General features: G+C 35.7%; 1 protein-coding gene across 2 annotated transcripts in view; it reads left to right on the forward strand.

Annotated features, from left to right (window-relative positions):
- HIKESHI (heat shock protein nuclear import factor hikeshi) overlaps positions 1–20,205 on the forward strand; it is a 38,201-nt gene extending 17,996 nt beyond the window's left edge. For both annotated transcript variants that reach the window (XM_037142816.2, XM_053670857.1), the window contains exons 3-5: positions 14,644–14,795; positions 18,765–18,883; positions 20,126–20,205. In XM_037142816.2, the coding sequence (XP_036998711.1) occupies positions 14,644–14,795; positions 18,765–18,883; positions 20,126–20,180 (326 nt within the window). In that variant the 3' untranslated portion in view covers positions 20,181–20,205. The remainder of the gene's footprint in view (positions 1–14,643; positions 14,796–18,764; positions 18,884–20,125) is intronic.
- Positions 20,206–20,762: the final 557 nt, after the last annotated feature.

The raw sequence follows: 20,762 nt of genomic DNA on the forward strand, positions 1-20,762 counted from the left end.
AAGACTTTACTTCTTTCCTTCAAATTTTTATGCCTTTTATTTTACTTTTTTATAAAGATTTTGTTTATTTTTAGAGAGAGGGGGAGAAAGGTACAAAGAAAGAGAAACATCGGTGAGTGAGAGAAACATCAGTAGGCTGCCCCTCACACACCCCAAACCCAGGAGCTGGCCTGCAGTTCGGATGTGTGCTCCCTGATCTAGAATGAACCGGTGACCTTACAATTTGCAGATGACACCCAACCCACTGAGCCACACCAGTGAGGGCTCTTTTATTTCTTTTTATTGAATTGTTTTGGCCTTCTTCAAGTACCATGCTGAATACAATTAATAAAAGACATAGCAATTGTTTTCTCTTTCTCTATTTTATGAGTGGGCAAAATTGATGAATTGGCCCTTTCATCAGTATGAAATGCCTTTTATTCTGGTAACGCTCCTGACTTGAAGTCTGCTTTGTCTAATTTTTATATAGCTTTTGCAGCAGTCTTATGACTAGTGGCCACCGTATATACTTAGGTGCTGCCTCTTTGTTTTTTTTTAACATCTTCTTACAGTCTCTGCCTTTTAAATGAAGTGCTTAGTCCATAAATGTTTGATGTTATCAATATAGTAATTTTAAAATTACCTTTTGACTTCTGGCCAAGATGGAGGTGTAGGTGGAAACAGTGTACCAAAGTCCGACAACAATGAATCATTCATCTAGGCTGGTGGGAGGGGGGGAGTTGGTGGCTGGGGGAGAGGGGTCCTAGCAGGAAAAGGAGGTGGTTAGAGTGCAGGGACGAAACAAGCAGACTCAGTAAGGCTTGCGAGGCAGCTGGCTGACCGTGGACACACATTCACGCACAGATAAACCAGGCAAAAAACCATACAGTGAGACAGACCCTGCAACCCAGGGCCCCAGCGCCAGGAAATAAAGCCTAAAAGCACCAATTGGAAAAACTTACGGGGGTTGAGGTGCTAGAAGAGGCTTCTAGCCTCACAGGAGAGTTTGTTGGAGAGACTCACAGGGTCCTAGAACACACACAAGCCTACCCACCTGGGAACCAGCACCAGAAGGGCCCAGTGTGCTTGTGGGAAGAGGCAGAGGGGACTGAAATCCGAGGAAGAGAGAGAGAAGAACAAGTGCCATTGCTTCCTCTCTGACCCCGCCCCCACATCTAGCATCACAACCCAGCAACTGATAGCCCCACCCTGGTGAACACATAAGCCTCTGCCCCTGGTACCTAACAGGAGCAAACAGACCAGAGCATTATGGCTCAAGCAGAAGAACAGCTCAAAGCCCCAGAGCCAATATTTCTAAGCTTCAAAGAGATAGCTAAGCTATTAGATGCAGAATTCAAAACACTGATGATCAGGATGCTCACAGAACTGGTTGGTTTTAGTCACAAATTAGATGAAAAAATGAAGGCTACATTAAGTGAAATGAAGCAAAAAGCACAGGGAAGCAATAGTGATGGAAAGGAAACTGGGTCTCAAATCAATGGAGTGGACCAGAAGGAAGGAAAAAAAAACCAAACAAAAGAATGAAGAAACAAATTCAAATACATGAGGAAAGGCTTAGGAACCTCCAAGACATTTTTAAACGTTCCAACATCCAAATTATAGGGATGCCACAGAAGGGGAAGAGGAACAGCAACAAGTGAAGGAGAACTTCCCCAACCTGGCAAAGGAACTAGACTTCCAGGAAATCCAGGAAGCTCAGAGAGTCCCAAAGAAGGTGGACCCAAGGAGGAACACATCAAGACACATCGTAATTACATTAGCCAAAATTAAAATGAAGGAGAGAATCCTAGAAACAGCAAGAGATAAGGGGACAGTCACCTATAAAAGAGTTCCCATCAGACTGTCAGCGGACTTCTCAAAAGAGACCTTACAGGCAAGAAGGGGCTGGAAAGAAGTATTCCAAGTCATGAAATCCAAAAGACCTACATCCAAGATTGCTCTATCCAGCAAAGCTTTTATTTAGAATGGAGGGGCAGATAAAGCACTTCTCAGATAAGGTTGCTTATCTGGTCAGGTTAAAGAAGCTCATTATCACCAAGCCCTTATTATTTGAAAAGGTTAAAGGGACTTATCTAAGAAAAAGATCAGGCCCTTGGGCATGGGTCTGCAAACCACAGGATCATGGTTTGATTCCCAGTCAGGGCATGTGCCTGGGTTGCAGGCCAGTTCCCAGCAGGGGACTCAGGAGAGGCAACCATACATTGATGTTTCTTTCCTTCCTTTCCTCTCTAAAGATAGATAAATAAAATCTTTTAAAAAAAGCAATCTGAAAAAAATGATAAAAATATAAACAGTGAAAGGACAGCAAACACAATTATTAACAACCACACCTAAAAAAGAAAAGCAAACAACTAGAACAGGAACAGAACCACAGAAATGGAGATCACATGGATTAGCAACAGGTCAGTGGTAGGATAGAGGGGGGAAAAGGTACAGAGAATAAGTAGCATAGATGGTAGGTAGAAAAGACGGGTAGGGTAAGAATAGTATGGGAAATGTAGAAGCTAAAGAACTTGGGACACATGGACATGAACTAAAGGGGGGGAATGTGGGTGGGAGGGGGTGTGCAGGGTGGAGGAGAATGAAGGGGGGAATGGGACAACTGTAATGGCATAATCAATAAAATATATTTTTAAAAAATTACCTTTTTGAAAAAAATTTTTTACTTTTTTAGGGGGCTGCTTTTGGATTAGTTTTTTATTTTCTTCTGTTAGATTCTTAGTTTTCTACCTTTGCATTAGCTTTTTAGTTCCTTGGACTTATGGTAGATTATGCTACATTGTTAACTTTCCACAATGTACTGTGAATTAATATTAACAAACATCTTTGTTTGCAATTATGACCCTGGATTTGGTCATTTTTATAGGGCTTCATCTTCAGTTTTCCTTGCTATGTCAATCTACTTAGTGAAATTCTGAATATAATAACAAAAACCTTAGGGCAAAAAAATCACATCTTGGTCACTTATTTTGGATTAAAGACACTTATCTTTTGATCTTCATACCAGTGTTAAACAATGTAACTCTTAGTAGCAGGTGAAAGAGTTAGATATGGACAATAGGAAGCCAAGAGGACTATTACAAATATCTGCTATGTTCCTCAAAGTTCAGAATTTTCACATTCTTCAGCACACAGACAAAAATTGTTTATTCACCTTTGCTTGGACTTTATTTGGACTGAAGAAGCATTTTATAATCAGCTTCAGGTTTTACTGGGAATTTTCTCAATAGATTAAATTTTTAATTGTCTCAGTGATGTTCTTTGGGAGATAGGCTGCTTTTTTGATGTTTGTCCATGTCATTAACACTTAGGTATCTATAATTAGAATTAGAAGTCTATTTACCACAAACATTTAAGTATTTCTAGTTCTATGGTACTAGTATGGTCAGATTTTGAAGTACTTTTTGAAATTACTTTCAATGTTTTACCTAACTTCTGAAAGTGATATCTATTCTTAGTAATATCATTAAACTGTAAGATGCATGAGAATACTCAAAATTCATATAGCAGGTCATCCAAGTGCTACTTATAATCACTTAAACATCTGATAAAACCTGTAACACCTATGAATTATGAGATGTCATGTAATGTTAACTTCAAGAAGTTTTGGTTCATGGTGTATAAAGATCATGAGTACAATATCTTTTAAATTAAGGTTTGATATTTTGATTCTGAAATTGGAAGATGGAAGCAGCTTCTTACCAAAAATATGTAACAGTTTATATTATATACATTTATATGCATATGTGTGTCAAAGGTAAATATTTGTAGAGTTCATATACTATTCAAAGAGTTTGTTAAAGCCGCACAACATATTTTTTCGTATACACAAAGTTCAACTTAAAACCTTCCTTTTCTCTGTAGGTTAAATAATTGTAAAGTGTTTCAAGAGCCAATGAGGAAATGGCTTAATGCCTCAGTCAGGGAGAATTCCAGTAACATCTGCATGGAGAACTTATGTGGAGATGGGAAACAGAAGAGGCCGAGATTGGAAGAGCAGGTGGGGGAGCAGGACGTTAGGTCAGATAAAATAAAAACACTTGTGTGGAACTTAACAGATATTTTTTATTGTATGTGTAGCACTTTAATATGTGATTATACTGAAGAATAAGAAATAGTTGATCAAATTACCTGTGCTCTAAAGAAGAGGGATGATACATATTCATGTCAATAATGTAATCAGTGTGGCAGAGCTTTGTAGACTATTCTTGTTCCGAGAAAAGACTAGTTAGTATTTTATGGTTCAAGCCTGCCAGTAAGTTTTACCTTAATAAGTTTTACCTTTTTTTTTTTTGGCCAACCTACTGTGAGGTTGTGTTTGGAATGAAATTCTAAAAGAATCAGTTCTGCTATTTAAAATGATTATTATTTTTTGCATTAGGAATTTAAAACAACTTTGAAATAATTTTATAATTAGAGAAAAATGCTAAGAATAGTATAAAGAATGTCTTACATTGTTCTCTCACATTCATTAGTTTTTCTCTGTTATTTAGTCTTTGGAGTTGTGTATTTTTTCTCCCTGAAACTTTTGAGAATTACTTGTAGACATCATGCCCCTTGACTTTTAAATACATTAGAATGTATTTCCTAGAACAAGTGTGTTCTCCTATACAGGGACAGTGTAATGACCACATTCAACAAATTTAATACCATATTCTTGTGTAATATACAGTGTGAATTAAAGTTTTTTGCCAGTTTTCCCAGTAATGCCTTTTATAACAATCCCCTCTCTCCCTTCATCTAGAATCCAGTCAGGATCATGCAGTACATTTGATTGTCATATTTCTTTAGTCTTCAGTCTGCCATAGTTGCCCAGTCTTTCTTTGTATTTCATGATACTGATGAAAAAAAGCTTAGCACCAAAGGGGAATTTTTAAGGAATGTTAAAATTAAAGTTTCTTTTAAATCATTGTTTGAATTTCTTTTTTATAAATCTCTTCTTTTTGGACTTGCTGCCATATTTTAATGTACTGCTTTGGCTTTCTCTGCATATGAGTATATGGTTCCTTTTGTTTCATTTCACTTAGTTGCCAGGGAGATACTGGGTTGGCCAAAAAGTTTGTTTTTGTCCTGTAAGATGGCTCTAGTAACACTTAGTTGTCTTTAACTTTATTGAAAACAATTCTGTTAGATTGCATTGTGATAGCTGTCATATCAGCGTGCATTAAAAAAACTTATCAGCCCTGGCTGGTATGGCTCAGTGGATTGAGTACTAGACTAAAAACCAAAGGCCTTCTGGTTCAATTCCCAGTCAGGGCACATGCCTGGGTTTCGGGCCAGGTCTTTACTGGGGGGCGCGTGAGAGGCAACCACACATTGATGTGTTTCTTCCTCTCTTTCTGTGCCCTTCCCCTTTCTCTAAAAATAAATTAATTAGTTAAAAATCTTTTGAAAAAACATCAAAATTAGTGAATTTTTGTGTAGCCATTTTAATATTGAAGTTGGAAAAAGTAAGCAACATTTTTTTGCATATTATGCTTTATTTTTTCAAGAAAGGTAAAAACGCAACTGAAACTCAATGATTTGCAGTGTATAGAGAAGGTGCTCTGACTGAATGTGTCAAAAGTAGTTCGTGAAGTTTCATGCCATAGATTGCTGGACAGTGCTACATGGTGAGGTAGACCAGTTGAAGTTGATAGCGATGAAATTGGGACGTTAACTGGAACAGTCAGTGTTCTACCATATGGCAGATAGCCAACATACCAGAAATATCCAAATCAATAAAGTTATTGGTGAAAAAAAATGTGTCTTTTATTTTATGGGAAAAAGTAAAAGCACTTTTGAGGCCAACCCAATACTTTTAAATTTACTTGAGTTTTCATTTCAAAAACAGGTTGAGCTTGTTAAGGGGATTAGAAAGGACAAAACAAAGCTCAAGGTATTACTATTACTTCATTGATACTAAGTAGAGCTAGTGAGCCAGAATGGGAACCTTTTACTTCCTGACGTTTCTTGACTTGCTTTCTTGAATGAGTTATTGTGAAGTAAGTAATGAATTACAATCAATTAAGAGATTGTACCATAGAATTTGGAATAAACAGGCAGGATGATGAACTATAATGAGCATCAATTTTGGGGCTTGGCAGACCTCTTGAATCTGGATGATGCCTGTTGCTGGCTAGGTAGTCTCGACCAAGTTATTTGTACCTTAGAGAAGAATTCAGGCAAAATGTACACACAATGCAAGTGTTTCTGCAAGCATTAGAGGTAATGAATGCAAACAGAATAGTTCCTTGCATATAGTTGGTACTCATGGTTATTATGGTTTTACCAAATCATGGGAGACAGCTCTAGGAGGGATCTTAAAAATCACCCTGATAATGAATCTGCAGGAAGGTTCTCTGTTACTGCCCTGTTAGAGTGTAAATTCCTTGAGGATAGGGACTGTTTGTGTATTTTATGTTCTTTAGAGTATATAGAACACAGTGATGGATTCTAGATACTTGGAAAATATGGCTTGTGTAAATACATTTCAGACATCCAAATTCTAGACATATTACAATGTCAAGTAAACTAATCGTGTGATTTTAAATATTGTTGCTAAACCTTTGAGAGTCACAAAGCTCTTAGAATTTGAAAAGTGTAATTTCTGGCTTGTCAAGGCTATCAATAGAAGTAAGAAAAGAGGTTTTAGAAATATAGTGTGAGGCAAAAGTAGGCTTATGGTTGTGAGTATGTGAAACATTTTATTCTTGTATTATTACTTATTAATTATTGTATTATCTTCTATATGAACAGCCGTAAATTTACTTTTGCCCTATCCTGCATATGTAATTTCTAAATATTTATAATATATTCAATACTAAGAATGCTTTTAAGCAGACACAATTAAGCTGTTTTTATATAGCTTTTTAGTATATCTATATTCAAGTGCCTCTACAGAGTGAGTGACTTATTTTTGGCATAACTGTTTTGATTAGCCTTCCTCTCTTTGCTGCAGTGAACACTTACAATGTCTTAATGAGTGGACTTGCTTTTTAGTTCCTTTTTGGGGGGCACTTAAAACTCTTAGAACAATTGATACTTACTGAGTTTTATTCTTTTGTGGAGGTCTTCCAAAGAACAAAGAGAACATTTACTTACATTTTTTATTTTATTTTTTGACATATTTTATTGATTATGCTATTACAGTTGTTCCATTTTTTTCTCCCTTTATTCTCCTCTGCCCTGCACCACCCCTCCCACCACCATTCCCCCACCTTAGTTCATGTCTGTGAGTTGTACATATAAGTTCTTTGGCTTTTTCATTTCCCATACTGTTCTTAACCTTCCTGTCTATTTTATAGCTATATTTTTTATATAAGCACAATATAATAGGTACTTACATATTTTAAAAACTCATTTTATCTTACCAATTACTATATGGGTCCATTGGACAATTTTATTTATAATCCTAAGGTGTACTTGGGGATATGAGCGATCTTATTTTCCTATATTTTGCTCTTTCATCCAAGGAATTATTTTATCATTACTCATCAATTATTCTTAACTGTGAGAAAAAAAAGGTTGAAATCATAAGAAATAGGATGGATGGTGAATTTACTTAGAGCAGAAGTTGGCCAACATTTTAGGCTGTGTGGTCCACATATGGTCTCTGTGTCGTGATCTTTAAACAACCCTTTAAATATATAAAAACCTTCCTTATTCTTAGCTCTCAGCGTACAGAACATATTCAGTTAATGTTGGTATTGTACAAAAGTAGTTCTTGGGTCAGATGTAGCCTGTGTACCATAGTTTGCCATTGCATTTTCCCATAGTTTTCATATTGTGTTGTCCAAAGGGTTATGTCATCTTTCACGAAATATAAAAGGAGACTAGGGACACCGTCTCAATCGTATGCTTTTCACTTTATTGAACAGAATTGGGAATTCAAAATTTTTCATATTTTGTTTATAATGACTAAGAAAAGAAAATTGACAGAAGAACAAGTTTCACCATCATTGCATGAATCAGAAAATAAATACAACGGGGAGAATAGCAGCTTTGTGGGCTCTAATGATGATGAAGTTGACCACAGAGAAGCAAAGTCTCAGATCGTGGATCTTCAGGTGATAATCTCTTAGGAAAATTTTCTCAAACTAAAAAAAAAAACAAAACAAAAGATGATTGAACAGTACATTTCTAAGGACCAAAAGAAAATGGTATGCTGTTTCATCATTCAACAAAGAGGAAGTAATCATCAATGTTTTGTGACAAAATCTTGGACATGTGGTAAAAGGATGTATTCTTTTAAGTTTGTGCTGTAAAATTGACTGGATACAGTGTGTAAGTGGATATTAATGAAAGTTGGTAATTATATGACAACAATAGGTGCATAAATGAAAATTAATTGGATGATTCTAAATAGTGTTCATAAATCTAAAAGTGACAATGTTTTACAAATTATAGGCCAAAGAAGATGGCCTATAAAAGTTTGGTTATATTTGCACTATGGAATACAGCTTGGCTATAAAAAAGAAGGCAACTTTACCCTTTATGACAGCATGGATAGACCTGGAGAACATTATGCTAAGTGAAGTAGGCCAGTCAGAGAAAGACAAATATCATATGGTTTCACTCATATATGGAATCTAACGAACAAACTGAACTAACAAGCAAAATAGAGAAAAACTCATTGAGAGCAGTTGACAACTCTGGGTGGAGGGATGGTTAGGGGGTGGAGGGATCAAGCAAAAAAAGAAAAAGCACTCAAGGACTTGGAAAGTAGTGTGGTGATTGTGGGGTGGGGAGGGGGTAGAAGTGGGAGAATGTATAAGGGGGACAAATGGTAATGGGAAAAATGCAATAAAAAAGGTTTAAAGAACGCTAAGAAAAGAAACAAAAGTTTTTCAGGGTTTCGGGGTTTCAGGTATTGCATGTTGATAATGAAATGCAATTGCCAGAAAAAGAACCAGAAGTGATGATAAGCTAGAATCTATTTTAGAGATGTTTAAACTCAGGAGTCAGATTTTTAACATGGATGTATTCTACATTTAGCCATGACAGTTGCTGAACAGTTGTTTTCAGAGAACTTAGCTCATTTTGGCTACGTATAACTTGAACACTAGGGAAATGTGGACTGAATATTTGGGTTCACTTATTAAAAATTCTAATAAATTATTTTTTACTCTCTTTAGTCTTCTGAACTTTCTTTTATTAAAATATGTGTGTATATGAATATATTGATGCATCATAGTAATTATGACTGAATGTCAATAAGAATTATAGGCTTGCCCCCACCTCACACATTTAAACACTCATTTATTTTTAAAATTAAAACCCATCATTCTTTGGGATGGATTGTGTTGTATTGGGGTATTTTCCCCAGCAGTTAACATAGTTAATATGTGGCTCTTATGAAGAGTTTAATATTTGTTGTTTTCATTTTTATTCTAGAAAACATTTAATGGGATAGGTAAATATGGGAGTAGACTGGGGTATTTTAAATCAGCAAAACTGGGGCAGGATGTTTTGAGATCATCTACTTCAACTGCCTCATTTTACAGATGAGAAAACAAGCAGTATAAAGACCAGTTAGTATCAAGACAGAAATAAAACCCAAGTGTCTGGGCTGTTAGCTTCATGGTTTTGTTGGTTTTGTTTTTAAATCTTGTGTTGTTCTTTGGAAAATGTGTATGTAGTTAAAAAGAGTCCCTTTAGACTCAGAGGGTAAATGATCATGGCCGCTTTTTTTGTTGTTGTTGTTACCAGCAGTAAAGGACTAACTAGTTTCCTGCAGGTTTCCTTTCTCTGAGTTGTGCCTTGTATTAGGCTCTTGACTGGCACTGAGGAATGACACTTTGAGTCAAGATTTGAGTCAAATCTTGAGTACAAGATTTGCTGTTGCTTTTATTAGAATGTTATGAAGAATTTTATCTAATGTGTTATTTCTAAAGACCAGCTCACATGTTTTCCTTTCTCAGCTGTTTTAGTTTTTTGGGGTTTTTTTTTGACAGAACTACTCAGTGTAACTAACTGATTGTCTGGTCAAAGTTTTTTCTTGTTTTTTTTTGTTTTTTTGTTTTTTTAACTCTGGCTGTCGTGAATTCAGATCCAAAATTAAACATGTAAATTTGTATATTATGTTCCAGGGTTTTCTTCCCAGTATTTTATTTTATGGTTTGTAAATAGGAACCTTTGTACTTGGAGTGTATCAAGTACTGTGTCAAGCCCATTTTAAGAATAAGACTCACTAAGGGAATGATATAATTGCACAGTGGATCTCTTGACAATATAAAGATTGCTGAAGACTGTTGAGTCAATTGTTTTTTCTTAAGTTGTCTTAGTCCCTGAGAGCTTTAAAGGGAAAAAATCAGAATATTTACTTAGTCCCATCTTTTACAATGGGTCTTATTTAGTTTTACTTAGGAGCCTTACTCATTTGCCAAGAGTTTGTGTGTGATAAAAGATGGAGGTTGGGGATGACAAGACTCTGGGCAGATGACTCCTTGTACAGTTATAAATAAGACAATAAAAGGTTATATCAAGCTACTTTTGCTTGATTGAGATCATTGGAGTCTGTAATGCAGACAGGTAGCAATGTATTTTCCGAATTTAGCATAATCCTGGACTTGAAACAATTGGTGGAATAAGGAACACAAGAAGTTCATCCCTCTATAAAAGCAACAACAACAACAACAAAAAGTGGCCAAAACTCTCTGAATCTACTTTTTCATGACTCTGGAAACTAACCAAAAGGTCATAGCATCCAGGGGAACATTTAGTCCAGAAAAATCACTGACTCTTGGTTAGAACAGTGAACTTCATGGCATTTTAATTTAGTCTGGTGCCATCCCCTGCTCTTCAGCTTAGTGGTAGCCTTGTAAGTAACAGCCCATGTTCTTGGTACTGATACTAGTATAGAGGGAGCAGAATGGACCTCATCCACAGTGAACTGTAATGGATTTGATTCGATCTGTCTGGTGGCTCCCTGGAAGACTTACACAGAAGACTTACCTGTATCTCACCTAACTTGAAATTCTTCCTGTGCTAAAGTGACTACACTGGGAGTGTTTGTCAAAAATATTTACAAGCAGATGTACTAAGTCATTGCTATGTGAGGAAGGGATAGCAGTTGAGGCAAAAAAAACCCAAAACACCAAAACAACAACAACAACAAAAAACACTAACCAGAAGCTTGGGAGGAAAGGGAATAAGGGCTTTGAAATTCTCTGACCCGGGAATCTAAAAGACTACACACTTGACCAGGGCTGTGCATGTGCTTGGAAAAGAACTGAAAAAGTCTTGTGATCTCACCTCTGGCTGACCTTGTGGCTCAGCATAAGCAGGAAGCGAAGGCAAAGGCAGAGCTGTGAACTGCGTGTCTAAGAGTTGAAGGCGTGTCTCAACATGTGGAGCCCATCTGCAAAGACTTTTGGTTCCAGGCTTTTAAGGAAATCTCTTTCCAATCATTGTATGACCACTAAGCTAATAGAATGAGGACTTCAGTGGTCACACATATGAAAAAATTCAAACTACAGTATTTGGAAAAGTCATTAAACAAGGAAACGACTACAAAAAACAGTAATGATAAACCCTGAAGAAGGAAAAATGATCGCTAGGGTTGCCACATTATAATATTTGACACTCAGTTTTCAAAAAAAAAGTATGCAAGAAACAAGAAAGGCTATTTCACAGGAGAAAGGAAAATAAACTTCCCCTAGGATGCACAGACATTGGACTTAATAGATGGACTTTAAGTAAACTGTCTCATATACTCAGCGAAAGGAAACCAGGAGAATGAGGTATTGCCAAATAGAGAGTATCATAGAGAAATTATAAAAAGGAGCTAAATGTAAGTTACGTAGCTGAAAAGCATAAGTGAAAAAACCACTAGAGTGTTTTAATAGCAGATTTGAGTAGGCAGAGGAAAGAATCAGTGAAGACAGGCCAATTGAAATGTCTAGTTTGAAGGGCAGAAAGAAAAAGGTAAAGAAAAATGAACAGAGCTGTATCAGCATATGTACAAAGGGAGTCCCAGAAGGAGAGAAAACAGAAGAGGTGGAGAGGATATTGAAGAAATAATGCCCTAAAACTTTGTAAATTTGATGAAAATCATTAATCTACTTATTTAACAAGCTCAGTGAACTCCCAAGTAGGATAAACTCCAAGTGAAGACATAATCAAACTGCCAGAGACAAACTGCATCATGACAACAGCAAGAGAAGCAACTCATCACATAAAGGGATCCTTAAGATTATAGCTCATTTCTTACCAGAAATGTATTAAACCTATCCCTATAAGAAATGCTAAAGGAGTCCTTCAGGCTGAAAAGAGAGAGTATGAAACAGTAATTCACAATCACAGTAGGAAAAGACACAGGTAAAGGTAACTACATAGGTAATTATAAAGGTCAGTATTACACATTTCATTTGTAGTAATTTCTCTTTTTTTTACCTCATATAAAAGACAACTTCATAAAACAAAAGCTGTAAGCCTATGTTTATGGGCATATTATATATAAAGGTATAATTTATGACAATAACAATGTAAGGAACGAGTTATCTGCAAGCAACATTTTTGTATACTATCGGAAGTAAATTGGTATTAATCCAAATTAGGATGTTATAAATTAAGATGCTAATTGTAATTTCCAGTGCAGACACTAACAAAACAAAAAATATGTAGTAAAAGAAATGGTATAATAGCAAGTTTGTGTTTAACGTGATATTAAACTTAACAATTAAAAGGCAGAGGTTTGCCGGTGCTGAAAGAAAAACCCTCGGGTGCATCCTTGCCCTGGAACTGTGCCAGGGGCAGCTGTCACTCAAAGGCATGGGAAAAAAAAAGGCAGAGGTTTGCGGAATGGATAAATAAACAACGATCTAACGACTGATGCAAATGTACAAATTGTACAAGTAAAGGATAAAAAAAAAAGGTATATGCAAACAGAAACCAAAAGGGAGCTGGAGTAAGTTGTAAAATTAAGACTAAATAGACTTAAGATGAACATTGTTAATGGGAGATACAAGGGCATTGCATAATGATAAAACGGTCTTGTCCGTAGGAGGAAATATAACTTATAAACTGTGTGCACATAACAACAGAGCCTCCAAATACATAAAGCAGAAACTGACAGGAAGAAAGTTCAGCAATAAAAGTTGGAAACTTCAATACCCTACTTTCAATAAAGAACAAGTAGATAGAAAATTGTCAGGGAAATAGAAGACTTGAACAACACTATAAGCTAACTAAACAGACTTAAATAGAACATTCTACCTAGCAACAGAAGAATACACATTTTAAGTGTATGTGGACCATTTCCTTGTATAGGCCTTATATTAGGCCACAAAACAAGTTCCAGTATATTTTAAAGTATTAAAATCATACAATGTGGTTTTCTAACCACATTGATAGAAATTAGAAATAATAGTTAAATGAGAAAATTCACAAAGGTGTGGAAATTAAAACAACTTAAAAATACTGAAAATATCTGAGTCTTAGTGATGTGTGTGTACAGTTTTTAAGCACAATATATATAAATTGATAAGTTTTTATTCATGTGCTTGGAAATTTAAGAAGAGTTTTGGTAGTTGCAGTGAGTTCTAGTTGTAGGAATGTGTATTGTTCCAGAGTTTTATTCTTTATTATTTGTTTAAATATTTTACACTCATAAGAAATACTAGATAATCCCCAAATGTATCTGTTGTATGATTTTCCCCCCTTATCAGACCTTTTCTGATTATGTTTTATGTGGATTAATAAAATTGGCCTATATTTTCTGTGTATAAGTTAGCTGACACAGGATCAGATGCATACTTGATATATTTTAAAGGGTAAAATATAAAGGGGAAAGGTTATCAAATATGTTTCGTGAATAAGTGACAAATTTCTTTATTGCTTTTGATTCCAGATCATCAGGTGTTAAAGGTGGGATGATCCATGATATTTAGTAAAATACACTATGTTGTTTATTAGTAATAATGGCAGTTTAAAGATCTTTAGTGGAATAACCAGAAAATGTTAAAGCTAATTAACATTTATCTGAAACTCTTAAAACGTATTTTCCCCTGAGAGAGTTAGCATTGAGAATCTTATTTCTAATTAATGCTCATTTGTTTCTCTCTCATTCTATGTATTTCTAATAGAAATTTAATCTGAATATTTTCCCCACCACTAAAAGTTAACATTTTTTAAAACTTTTACTGTTGACATTATTACAGATGTCCTCATTTCCCCAACTTTGCCCACCTCCACACAACTCCCCCGACCCTCCCTCTGGCCATCACCACACTGCTGTCTGTCTGCTTGTCATGCGTACGTGTTCCTTGGCTAACCCCGCCACCCTCTTTCATCCAGTCCCCCTCCTTGCTCTTTTCTGACAGCTGTCAGTCTGTTCCATGTACACATGCCTTTGTTTCTATTTTGTTTCTCAAAATGAAAAAAGTTCATTTTGTTCATTAGATAAGTTTTTCAATAAGCTGCAGTAAATTTTAACGTTTTAGAAAGGTAACAGCTATTTTTTTAGTAGGGAAAATTTCAGTTGTCTTACTCCGTATTAGGTAAAAGACTAGATGGGTTTTTACATTTATCTGAAAAGACAGGTTTTCATGTAGCAGAACTATTCTGAGCATGTAGATAAGAGGTTCTTCACATATTTACAAAGCTATTTGTATGGGATACAAGTTAAACTTGAAACATATGGCACATGTCAATTTCTTTCAGGAGAAGGAAGCCAACACCCTTTTGGAGCCATGAATATTGTCCGAACGCCATCTGTTGCTCAGATTGGAATCTCAGTGGAATTATTGGACAGTCTGGCTCAGCAGACACCCGTAGGTAATGCTGCTGTATCCTCAGTTGACTCATTCACTCAGGTAACGTAATGCACATTTGATTACCTTCTAAAATACTTAAAAAGTTATATTCTATACTTTAAAAATTGGTGTAGAAAACATGTAAAAATATAGGTAAACACACAGGATGGGCAAAAGTAGGTTTATGGTTGTTTGTATGGAAAATAATACAATAATTAATGAAGAAGAAACTGTGTTTTGTGTACTCACAGCTATAAACCTTATTTTGCTCCATCCTGTATGTGACATAAGTTATTGGCTTCCATGGACATTTTTAGCTGGTCTGCTTTCTTTGTAGGTATTTTAAAATTTGTAAGTGCTTTTATGAGACTTATGTTTGTATAGTGATAAATATGGGCTTAATTATAAGTTTTTCTCTTTCCCTTCCACAATTACTATGTTAGATAGTGGGTATGTAGTTGTGAACCTGTTAAGCAAGATCCTTGTGCTCATGGAACTTAAATGGTTCTAACCCTGTAAGTGCTATAATCCTGTAAGGGTTGACTTAAGGCTGTATAGCGGAAGCCTGAGAAGGGGAGGAGGGGCTAGGCAAAGGTGGAGCTAGTGCAAAGGCCCTGCAGCAGAAATCTGTTAGGTTTGAGGAATAACGTGAAGGTGCCTGTGGCCGGAATAGTGTGAGCAAAGGTGAGACACGGCAGATGAGGCTGGAGATAATGGGGGAGGTGGCTGCAGGACAAATCATATGGGACCTCGTTGCCTTTTTTAAGGACTTTGGTTTATATTCTGTTTGGAGGAGAAAATCATAAAGAGTTTTGAGCAGAAGAGTAATATGATTTAACTTAAATTTTGAAAGGATCACTTTTGCATGGATTTCTATTTTCATTTGTACTTTATGCCCAAACTTTTTCCATGTATAAATTCCCATTCAATATATTTAAACATAGCCATTTAAAATTTGTCTTTCTAAAGCATCTCTTTTGGAAATATTTTTGTTGTTGTTGTTTTAATGTTGACTGATTATTTGTCTGTTGCACAGCTGTCGTCAAGGTATTTTACAAAAATACCTTGGAAGATTTTACAAAATCTTCCATTACAAAATCATAAGCATGTAATTCTGTACTATAACAATATCACACTCAGGCACACCATACGACATTTTAGGTGAAATGTTCAAATTAAAACTGAATTGTTAACCCCATATTATTCTACCAACTACACTCAAGCAGGTGTTACATTTGCTGGACCCTGTTTATCATGTTGTCACATATGCTTAGGTTTGTTTCTGGGCTCTCTCTTTTATTCCAGTTATTTGCCTGTCCCTTTGTCAGTAAAAGTCTTAATGCTTGATAGGCCAGGTCCCTTCTCCTAGTCATCAAAATAGGCCTAGGTATTCTTCAGAATAATTTTAATATCATGTTGAGTTCCATGAAAAAAACCTTGTTGGAATTTAGTTGGAAGTAACACTGGATTATAGGTTTGGGCAGAATCGCTACCATTATCACATTAGGTTTCCTACCTGTGAACATGTTTTATCTTTCCACTGAGCATGGCATTAAGTCCTTTCGTGTGTTTTCTTTTCAAGAGTGTTAGAATAGTTTCCACAAGTGTTATCAGCTTGTTTAAACCACGCCCCCCCCCATATTTTAAAGACTTTGTTTCTATTCTGAATTGGATCTTTTAAAATTTAACATATAAGGTTTTTTGTTGCTAGCGTGGAGGGTTGCTGTTGATGCCCTCCCTCCTTGCCCCCACCTCTTGCTGATACTGATCCTTCAGCACTGTTACTGGACTGTGATATTACTGGGTTGGCCGAAATAATTTTTTTAAAGATTTTATTTATTTACCTATAGAGAGGAAGGAAAGGAGAGAGGGAGAGAAATATCAATGTGTGGTTGCTTCTCGTGTGTCCCCTGCTCGGAACTGGCCTGCAACCCAGGCATGTGCTACAACCCAGGCATGTGCCCTGACTGGGAATTGAACCATGATCCTCTGGTTCACAGGCCCGTGCTCAATCCACTGAGCTGCAGTAGTCAGGGCTGTTTGTTTTTTTTTGTAAGATGGCTGTAGTTGGCTTGGTTGTCTTTAACTTTACTGAAAACAGTTTTGTTACATTGTATTGTGACAGCTGTCATTATCAAAGTACATTTATTTATTTATTTATTTTTAAGATTTTATTTATCTTTGAGAGAGGAAGGGAAGGAGAGGAGGAGAGAAACATCAATGTGTGGTTGCCTTTCGTGCGTCCCCTGCTGGGAACTGACCTGCAGGGAACTGGCCTACAACCCAGGCATATGCCCTGACTGGGAATCGAACCGCGATTGTGTGGTTCACAGGCCCATGCTCAATCCACTGAGCTATTCCAGCCAGGGCTCAAAGTACATTTAAAAAGAAACTTATTGCCGTGGGTAGTGTGGCCCAGTGCATTGAGTGCCGGGCTTGGGAACCAGAAGGTCACCAGTTCGATTCTCAGTTGGGGTACATGCCTGGGTTGTGGGCTGGGTCCCCAGTTGGAGGCATGTGAGAGGCAACCAACTGATGTTTTTTTCACACATTAATATCTTTCTCTCTCTTTATCCGTCTTTCCCCTGTCTCTAAAGGTAAATAAATAAAATCTTTAAAAAATAAAAATAACAAAAAATATTAAAATAGGTGAATTTTGTGCAGCCATTTTAATATTGAAGATGGAAGAAAATAAGCAACATTTTTGGTGTATTATCCTTCATTATTTCAAGAAAAGTAAAAACACAACTGAAACACAAAAAAAGGTTAGTACAGTGTATGCAGAAGGTGCTGTGACTGATTGAACCGTGTCAGAAATGGTTTGTGAAGTTTCATGCTGGAGAGATCTCGCTGGTCTATGCTCTATGGTCAGGTAGACTAGTTGGAAGTCAGTAGCGATCAAATTGAGACGTTCATTGAGAACAATCAACATTCTACCACATGCAAGATAGCTGCCATAATCAAAATACCCAAATCAATAAAGTTATTGGTGAAAACGAAAAACATGTCTTTCATCTTATGGAAAAAACTAAATAAATTTTTTGGCCAGCCCAATAGTTCAAGTGTTTTAATAGTGGATTCTCTTGAATTAAAGTACCTTGATAGTATTCAACAGAAACCCTAATGAGATACTTCCTCTCGTGTTAGAAAAGAGACAGCAGGAGACTTACTGGCTGGTTTTGTGTTCCGGAGAAAGTGATGTTAGGAAGATTATTTTTGAGTGAATTGAAGGTAGTTTTGTCTCCAGTAGTTCATTTACTTTTGGGCTTAATGCCTAAACCAGATGTGAAGGATGTGTGGATTTGCCCGTTTGAAGGTCAGTGAGAAGGAACAGGTGAGGAAATAGAAGTGGAATAGTGTTGCCTTTCTGTTCTTTATATTTGATGGCAAGTAACTGGTTGTTCCTTTATTTAAGTTTTGTCTTGTAAGAAAAACATTTCTTAGACATGGTAACTGCTTTATATGAGAAGAAAATAGGTTGGTTTGAGGAGGGTGATTTTTGAGGAGATGAACATAGTTGATACAGAGATAGAGATAAAAGAAGATACTTTGAAGGAAAAACATTTTTCCCCCCAAATAAATCATTAGGAACATAAAATATTTGGTAATAGAAATTCTTTGAGATACGAAGAAAGTACTAAAGGCAGATTGTTAGTATTTTTGTGCCATAATGTCATTTTATGACCTCCCTTAACTTTCACCATTAAATTGTCTCAGAACTCAGTTCTTAAAACTGAGTTAATGCAGGAATATCTTAACGTTTTTATTTGTTTTTAGAGAGATGGGAAGGGAGGGAGAAGGAGAGGGAGAGAAACACATTAATTGGTTGCCTCTTGCTTCTCCCCAACTGGAGACCTGGCCTGCAACCCAGGCATGTGACCTGACCTGAAATCTAATGGCAATCTTTTGATTTGCAGGCCAGCACTCAATCCACTGAGCCACACCAGCCAGGGCATTATATTTAAAATATTAAGGTCTAAATGGAATATTTAGTAAAATACACTAATCTATTCATTATTAACTTTTCAGTTCACACAAAAGATGTTGGACAACTTCTACAATTTTGCTTCATCATTTGCTCTCTCTCAGGCCCAGATGACACCAAGTCCATCTGAAATGTTCATTCCAGCAAATGTGGTTCTGAAATGGTATGGGGCAGTTTTGTGTCTAATATTTTTGTAACCATATATGTTTTTTGCCTGTGAACATGTTTCTTCTTTGACATTTAAACATATTTTTATTGTGAACACTATACATTGCAGTTTGCATGCCATTAAAAAGTATATACTACAGAATTCAGATTAGAAATGGTTATTACCCTAAATATTCTCATATAGTAGCCATTTTGAATTTATAAAGACAGGACAATACAATTGTCTGTGTTTTAGAGACCACAATTAAGGAGTGTAAATTATATATATATAGTGTGTGTGTATATATATAATACAATTATATATATATTTTAAAGGTTTTATAGTTTATATATACTATGCAACTATATATATTTTAAAGGTTTTATTTATTTATGTTTAGGGGGAAAGGAGGGAGAACGAGAGGGAGAGAAACATCAATGTGTGGTTGCATCTTGCATGCCCCCTACTGGGGACCTGGCCTACAACCCGGGCGTGTACCCTGAGTGGGAAATGAACCAGTGACCCCTTGCTTCACAGGCCAGCACTCAAGTCTACTAAGCCACACCAGCCAGGGCAGTTTTTTATATTTTGGATTATAAGTACCATTTATGAGGCTTGAAATATCAATTGAAACTTTAATTTTTGTAAGTTTAGAATGATTTGACTTAAAGAAAATATGCATAAGGCATCAGGGTGGTTTATACTGCACCCTGTACATGAATGATTAATGATTATATTTCCCCAGTTTCCCATGTTTTCATTTTTGTAGGTGTTTCTTTTAACTTTGACTATCCTGCTGGTGGGGGTGGGGATGCACAGGGAATGTTTATTGAGAAGACATAGCATGGTAAAGCATGAATAGCATTGAAATATATTAGAGTTGAGCTTTGCTACAGTGTAGCTGTATAACCTTGAATCTGTTACTGTCATGTACTTAGCTGTGAAATGAGGAAACAAGAGTTAGATTTGATTTTTTTTTTCCTTTAGGTCCCTTGTAGCTCTTAGATTTGAAGAAGATAAACAATTAGTAAAATTTACTATGGTTTGTGCTTTTTGATATGAGCCAGTTATACTTAAATCACTATGTTTGCTATCTTTTTATAAATTAATAATTAAACTTTCAGATTAACTTTTTAGCTTTTTAGGTTCTTAGCTTTTTCAAAATGGCATGTAAAATTGTTTCCTTTTTTATAAATCATTTGGAAAATTATGAAAGATTTTAATTTTCTTGTAAATTTGGTTTTCTTTCTTTTGTAGGTATGAGAACTTTCAAAGACGACTGGCACAGAACCCTCTTTTTTGGAAAACATAATTCGAATAAAATAATTTTTAATGGATTCTGAAATTTGTCATGTTTTGAAGATAAATGACTATTTAAAAGCATGAAATTAAAAGGGTCATGAAAGCTACGTTTAGAAACTGCTTAGTGACTTTGAAGCATAACTAAAATCTTTATAAAAAATTAAAGACATTGAAAATGAAAATATGTTTCTCATTCATGACTATTTCCCCTTAAGCTTAAAATATTCAGAGACAAAGCATTTTGTTTTGGCTATGATTCATTTTTTACTTAAAAATAAAGCATATTTACAATGAAAGTGTTCCAAATGGCATTGATAGTGTTTCCAAATGGCATTGCATTTATAATCTTTTATTTTTATATTAGTTTGTTAGAATAGTTAAAATCAACTGTGTCAAAATTTGGGGGAATTTAAAAAAATATCAAATATATACTTTTACATATGGAAAAATAATTTTCAGTTAATATTGTTTAGGATTACAGGTTTTATTTTTTTCACTTAATACAGGCTGGCTGTCAGTTTTTTATATCTGCAAATTCATACCTAGGTATTTACAAAATTGCCGTGGTTAATACTGATGAGGTTTTATTTAA

The sequence above is a fragment of the Artibeus jamaicensis genome, unplaced genomic scaffold (assembly GCF_021234435.1).
Source record: "Artibeus jamaicensis isolate MK-2021 breed Jamaican fruit bat unplaced genomic scaffold, CSHL_Jam_final contig_64, whole genome shotgun sequence".
In the NCBI taxonomy this organism is placed as follows: Eukaryota; Metazoa; Chordata; class Mammalia; order Chiroptera; family Phyllostomidae; genus Artibeus; species Artibeus jamaicensis.